We start from the raw sequence: 6,957 nt of genomic DNA, 5'->3' as shown, positions 1-6,957 counted from the left end.
GCGATTTACTCGCCGCGTATTGATTGTAAGCGATCAGATTGGTTCTCAGTTGGGACATTGGTGAATGTACCAGAACTAGCTTCTGTTGCACTTCAAATCCAGTAATAATCTATCTATCCAGTGAACCGACGAGAACTGGTTCGACCAACATACGACTCAAATTACGTCACATGACATTATTTCTACTACTATTTCTACTTATTTGTATATCTTCTTCTCCTTATTTATATATAATGTCTACTATCTGTCTCTTATACACATCTAGATGTGTATAAGAGACAGGTGTTAAATATACAGTAGAACGATTGTCTTTATGATATATCAAATACAGCCCTTAAATAAAAAGTTTCTGATTTATTAAATAAAATAGTTAATGTACCTCCTTGTTATAAATATGATAAAAAAAAATAATATGAATTAAAAGGCATGTTTACACAACCAGGATTCGAACCCGAATCATCTGCCATTTATGCAGATGCCTTAACAAATTGGGCTGCTGAGGCTTGCTGGGAATTCTAATCCGATTGAAGACAATAAAATTTCACACTCTTGTGTACACTGTCTCTTATACACATCTAGATGTGTATAAGAGACAGGTATAGCGTCTTAATCGCGGTGTGCATGTTAAAGGTTGGAAAATGAGTGTATAGAATAAATTTGGAATATAAGTGTTGGTGCTGCAAAATAAAATGACCAGTTGGAAGTTGTGCGGGGAACTAGAGCAACACATTATCGGGTGACCTGAGGGTGCATCCAAAAACAAAAATGCGGCAGTATAAAGACACACTCTTTTCCGATATTACATATAATATCAGTAGAAATTGATTGATTTATTATTATTATTATTATTATTTATTTTATTTTATTTTTAAAAGCTTTTTTGTCACATTGAATTTTTACTTGCATAATTCTTTGCATTTAATTTAGTTATAATGTATATTATGTTTACAATAGAATTATGTTTATAAACCGAGGCCATTTTAAAACTAATTTATATCGTTTTATTTTTTAATTATTATTAGTCTATGCCTTTTTTAAAACTAAATATACTATTACTGTACTTCATATGAGGGACAGCTGACTCCAACTGAGTTACTGTAACCTGTGAATATGTATTTGTTGTATTGTATGTTGAGGTCAAATAAATAAATAAAAATGAAACGGAAAGGCCTATGTACAGTTATGAAGAGTGAATCGTACTCTTGGGTGTCGTGTAACAACTTTATACCAGTCGAGGCCCAGTGCAGGAAAGGGTTAGCTGTTGTCTGCAGTGGCTAGTTCTCTAGGCCTAGTATGAATGCTATTAATATTTAGAAGTCTATGCCAAACACATTTGCATTTTAAAATGTTAATGAAAATGCATAGGCCTATATTAAAAAATGCATTTGGCTTATTCAGGAGTAGACCTAGACGTTGTTTGAATCTCCACACCCAGCAGGGGGAACGGCAACTTGTAAGATTCACACCAGCGGTAGGACCACCAGGTACAACTACTCGATTTCAACGAAGTGGATCTCACGGCGGTGGTAGCCGACAAACTGTCCGGGGACTTGGGTCAACTGCGTCGGACTCTCTCTACCAGTCGACGTTTGATAAAGCCCTTGACAACGCAAGCGAATTCTGGGCAGAACAGGCAGAACAAATTGTATGGTTTAAACGATGGGACAAGGTCTTAGATGATAGTGATTTACTGTTCCCTAAATGGTGAGTGAGGACGTTAAGTGCCCTGGTAGTACTTCGGACGTATCTCTTACTATAATAGACCTCCTCTGCTGGATCCACTATTGTTAATATTCATGTTTATAAATAGTAGTGAGGTCTACACCCAGTGTCTAGGAGTTTTGAAGTGGGGAAGGGGATCATTGGGGAGGTGGGTGAAAGTGAAGTGGGGAAGCTTGATGATCAGGTGAGGGGACACAAGCTCGGAAAATAAGGTGATCTGAAGCGATCTTTACCTATAAGACATTTTTTTTTTGCTTCATATATTTTCAATGTAGGAGCTTATTTGTGGGAGCGTACATCTGGGAGGAAAAAAATATATATATATTTTACACAGTTGACACTGACATTGATGAGAGAAGCCTTTGAAACCCCTAAATTGTCATAGTTTCCAGGGGTTTTGTCCACCGGAACACTTTCGGGGGATTTTGAACAACGCCCAAACACGCCCAGTTGCGGTGTTGTCGGGACATTTGGCCCACCATTAGGCAAAACCTGGTGTCATCTGCCTACTTGTTTTCAATTTATTTATAATTTTTTTTAATATATATAATTAAGTTAGTTATTTATCTTGATTAGGCCTACATACAAATTTGCATATCATTTATTTACAGGTTTGTTGGAGGAGAATTAAATACCTGTTATAATGCTGTTGATCACCATGTCATTGAAGGCAACGGAGATTGTGTTGCACTCATTCACGATAGTCCTGTCACTAACTCACAGGAGAAAGTAACGTTTAGCCAATTGCAAGAACAGGTTCGTTCTATTTCTTTTATAAACAAATAATCGTGATGAACATTTTTCAAAATCATTTTTAAAAATATTTAAAAAAAAAAAAAAAATGGTGAGCAGACCAAATGGAGATTTAATTGTTATAAATAGTCAAAATTATTTCAAAATATTTCATAGGTACCATATCAAGGACATATACCTGCATGAACATTCTAATTTTTTACAGACTGCAAAGTTAGCTCGTGTACTGATTGATAATGGTGTCCAGAAAGGAGACCGGGTGGTAATCTATATGCCTATGATACCAGAGGCCGTGGTAGCAATGCTTGCCACGGCTAGGGTTGGAGCCATTCATTCGCTAGTATTTGGTGGTTTTGCGTCCAAAGAACTGGCTGTTAGATTTGATCACGCTAAGGTTAGTTCACAATGGATCATCTTTGAGTCTTGTCAATATACATCAAGCTAGCTGTGCAAAACCTCTCATTGTAAGGGCCTTTATGGTGTATGCATGAGCTTATCATTATTTCTTTCAAAATCCAGTCACTGGATTTATCTTTATCCTTAACCTGGGTAAAATTAAGTCAAAGGATTTTTGAATATTGTTCAAGTGGATAATCTTCAAGTTACTTTAAATTGAGCAAGTTGTTTCAAAATTAATTTTTATTATTTTTTGGCCATTTGGCCAATACTTTCCCTTTGTTAATGATAATGACAAGCAAGCGATGAGGGCACTTGAATAGATGCTTGGGTTCTAATCTAAGAGACAAGAAGAAGAATACAACAACGCTGGTAAAGTAGCTAAATATGCTACTTGCTGTTTTATCACTTTTATGATGTGGTGATTAACAAAATATTTCATTTTTTTAAAGCCTAAGTTAGTATTATGTGCATCTGTTGGTTTGGAACCAGGACGTATTGTTGATTACAAGAAGATGCTAGATGCAGCAATAGATATGAGTGAGCACAAACCTCATAAATGTGTCATCTACAACAGACCAAATGTAAGTTTGAGCTCTGGGGAAGGTTATATTACTTCCCTCTGCTGTTCTTGGTGGTGGTTCAAATGATGCCCTCTGATTCCATTGATTTGGTTCCTGCTACTTCCACGATATTTCATCTTTATTAAAAACAGTTCTTATAAATCATGAGGCACACACTGGAAATTTTCAAAGCAAATAAATTACACTTAAGTAGTGAAAAAACTCCTCAGCTCACACTACTTTGCCAGCTGGCACCCCTTTGCTTAATCATCAAGCACTCAAACTTCACCTTCATGCCTCCCACCCCTGCCCCATCATCCTTCTATTTAAAGATTCCAAGATATCCAACTGTGCACACTGCTTGGGATCGACATTCCACAACATACCCATTTATACTCTTGCCTTGCACAACGTCGTCTGTTGTTTGTTGGTGGCAGTCTGAAGAGATTGTCATTGAAAACGATCTGACGTGCATGGCCATGTTCTCTTTGATGGCCGAAATTTCAGTTGATGCGACATGTGTTGCATCATATTGATTTGCCTATCCACACACCCTTGCTTAATATAAGATATATTCCCCAGCAACTGAAATTCTCTAGTCCTCAGTATATAATGATACAATTTTTGTTGCATGCTATGTTTTTATAGCAATAGATGTAAAAGATTGCAGCTAGTTAATGTGTCATAGAATTATTGTTACTTTTACTTTTACAGCAAGAAAATCCAATGTTGATTCCTGAAAGGGATTTGAATTGGAATGATGTGGTTCCAGCAGCAAAACCCCATGATTGTGTACCTGTCTCAGCTAACGATCCTCTCTACCTGCTCTACACCTCTGGTACAACAGGTATGCCCAAGGTAAGATTTATAGGTTGTGTCAGTTGAATGAGATCCGCTGCTGAGTATTAACATTTCTTTCACTGTCAGTTTTTTGACTAGAAATTTATTTTTGGTGGTGATGGTAATAACATGAGTTTACTTGCTTTTACTGCTCTAGGCCGTGGTCAGACCAAGTGGAGGACATGCTGTGGCTCTTAAGTGGACAATGAAGAATATTTATGGGTTGAATCCTGGTGAGGTAAACAAGAACAATAAGGGATATAAGGGGATAGATCAATGGCTTTCAATAATTTAAACATTAGAAAATTTGATTTCTTTTTCGCTTACAATACATTTATGGCTGGCCCCATCTTCATAGTTACCAGTTGTCTCGCATTGTGCTGGATGTCTCGAATTTTAAAGCTATTTTGGATGAAACACGCATGTTGCAGAAACATATTCATGATCATTAATTTGCCACGCATTTAGCACAAGTATATGCGTGAGAACGAATTATTACAAATCAGGGGAAATTTAAAATTAGAAGAAATTGGTTTTATTAAAAATATGAAAACGATCATGCAGTAACTTGAGTCATTAGAAGGCTTTTGTTATATCGTTCGAGAATCGTTTCAGCAAGAAAATTTCTCTTTCTCGACCAAAATAACTTAGCGAACCGGCCATGCACTTAATAGAATCTAGGAGGCGTGTGCGGTCTTGCTCGTTCATTGTAACAAATAACCGTTGATTATGTGCCTGAAACCTGGAACCCGCCGGGCTCTGCCCCTGGTCCCCCAGGGGCCCTTATGGCCCCGCCTCCCAGCCAACTGGCATATAGTCACACATTTTAAGGGTTTCAAGTTAGTAACTGTGCATCTTGCATTAAAAAAACCTCATTTAATCCAGACACTCAAAGACTTACAATAAACCGTTTTCTGATTCTAATTTTAAATTGAAAAGTGTATGTGAGTAAGTGTTAGGTCAGTATTTGAATTTTTTTAAACTCATAACGAACAGTACATTGTTCTGTGCTTTGTTTACGGATTAATGCATATTCAATCTAAAATGCTTTTCTTTGTCATAGGTCTGGTGGGCAGCATCTGATTTAGGATGGGTTGTAGGTCATTCCTACATTTGCTACGCTCCTCTTTTGAATGGCAATACCACAGTTGTTTATGAGGGAAAGCCAGTAGGAACACCAGATCCTGGAAGTTTCTTCCGAGTTCTTCAAGATCACAATGTAGCCGCCATGTTTACTTCTCCGACAGCTCTTAGAGCCATCATTAAAGAGGACAGTAAAGGCGCTTATGCCTATAATTACAACTTAGAAAAGTAAGTAATTAATTAAGTAATTTTAGTTTATGTTTTATTAATTTCATTCATTTTAATTCTTTGACCAAAATTATTACAAAAAATCAGTACAAACAATTAAGACAAAAAGTCAGGAAAAGCTAAAGCAACAGAAGTGACTGGCTCAAAGAGTCAGTAATTCTGTGTGTTATATATGAGTCATAAACTAAATATGAAATGTAGGTATACATTGCAGCTTCAAATAATTCAGTGTGTTATATACAAGACATAAACTACATATGACAAGTAGGTATACGATAAAACATAAAATAATTCTGTGTGTTATATACAAGACATAAACTACATATGAAGTGTAGGTATACAATGCAACTTCAAATCCTGATTACAGTGTCATTAAAATGTATGTTCAAATTTAAAAATTGTTATTGCGATATAAAGTGAATATATTCAGTAATAAAATACTTTATATATTAAATTAAATTATTGCCTAAATTTAAAGGTTAAAAAGTACTGTACATTTAATAATAATAATATAATAATAATAATATTAATAATAATAATAACAATAATCAGACATTTAACCATATAATAAGTATAATAAGTCAATAGTGACGTCATCGCTGCCAATGTTATTTGCCTATTCCCCACCTTCCACTAATTTTTCAATTAGTGGATGCTTGGCTTGATGATTTTTTTTAGGTTCGTGTGCAAAAAAAAAAAACCTAATTTTTTTGTCACCGCGAAGATATCGCGCACCGCGATAAAAATTGAATTGTTATTGAAAATTGCTTTCCTAAAACAAGGTTAATTAGAACCTGAAGAAAGTTACTTTAAATTTAAGATTAAGTATGAACAATTAAACAATTCCTTGAATCAATGAACCTTAATAAACTAAACAAATGGAACATTTAATAGGAATATTCTAGACCTATTTTAAAGACTCAAGGAACGAAATTAGACGTAGGCCTACGGCCAGGCAGCAGGCCGCCGAGGCCTCCTCCTCCTACTACACTATCACTAGCCTAGGGCCGTATAGCCTAGCATAGTTATGAAATTATCCCAAGATTTTTACCTGTCTGCACCGACGAAAAAGTTATTGACAGTGATTGTATTCTTTCTCGAATGCTTTGAAAAATGTTTATTTCTTTGACGAATGTGAAAAATTATGAAACAAGTTCTAACACAATACAAAGTACAAAATAGCTTAGTTATTCTATTTATATTACAGTACTGCTGATGTGTACTTAATGCGTAGGCCTACTGCAGCAAGCTAGCACAAATCAGCATACACACAAAATATAAATACGCACACAGTATATCATATCACTATGCAACCGATGACTATAATAATAATAATAAAAACTTTATTTAACTACGGAAACACTTGTTCACT

At 35.6% G+C, this 6,957-nt stretch overlaps 1 protein-coding gene across 1 annotated transcript in view; it reads left to right on the top strand.

Moving 5' to 3' along the window:
- Window positions 1-1,222: 1,222 nt before the first annotated feature.
- LOC117106402 (acyl-CoA synthetase short-chain family member 3, mitochondrial-like) overlaps window positions 1,223-6,957 on the top strand; it is a gene marked incomplete in the record, with an annotated part of 14,008 nt that continues 8,273 nt past the window's right edge. The window contains 7 exon segments of the mRNA XM_033247766.1: window positions 1,223-1,704; window positions 2,334-2,478; window positions 2,681-2,869; window positions 3,324-3,455; window positions 4,149-4,292; window positions 4,432-4,512; window positions 5,338-5,585. Coding sequence (XP_033103657.1) covers window positions 1,298-1,704; window positions 2,334-2,478; window positions 2,681-2,869; window positions 3,324-3,455; window positions 4,149-4,292; window positions 4,432-4,512; window positions 5,338-5,585 — 1,346 coding nt within the window.

Source organism: Anneissia japonica, unplaced genomic scaffold, assembly GCF_011630105.1.
Source record: "Anneissia japonica isolate Jap-2015-1 unplaced genomic scaffold, ASM1163010v1 scaffold20399_len32890_cov269, whole genome shotgun sequence".
Classification (NCBI taxonomy): domain Eukaryota; kingdom Metazoa; phylum Echinodermata; class Crinoidea; order Comatulida; family Comatulidae; genus Anneissia; species Anneissia japonica.
Note: the sequence above shows the minus strand (reverse complement) of the source record. Positions and strands in the feature narration are given on the sequence as shown.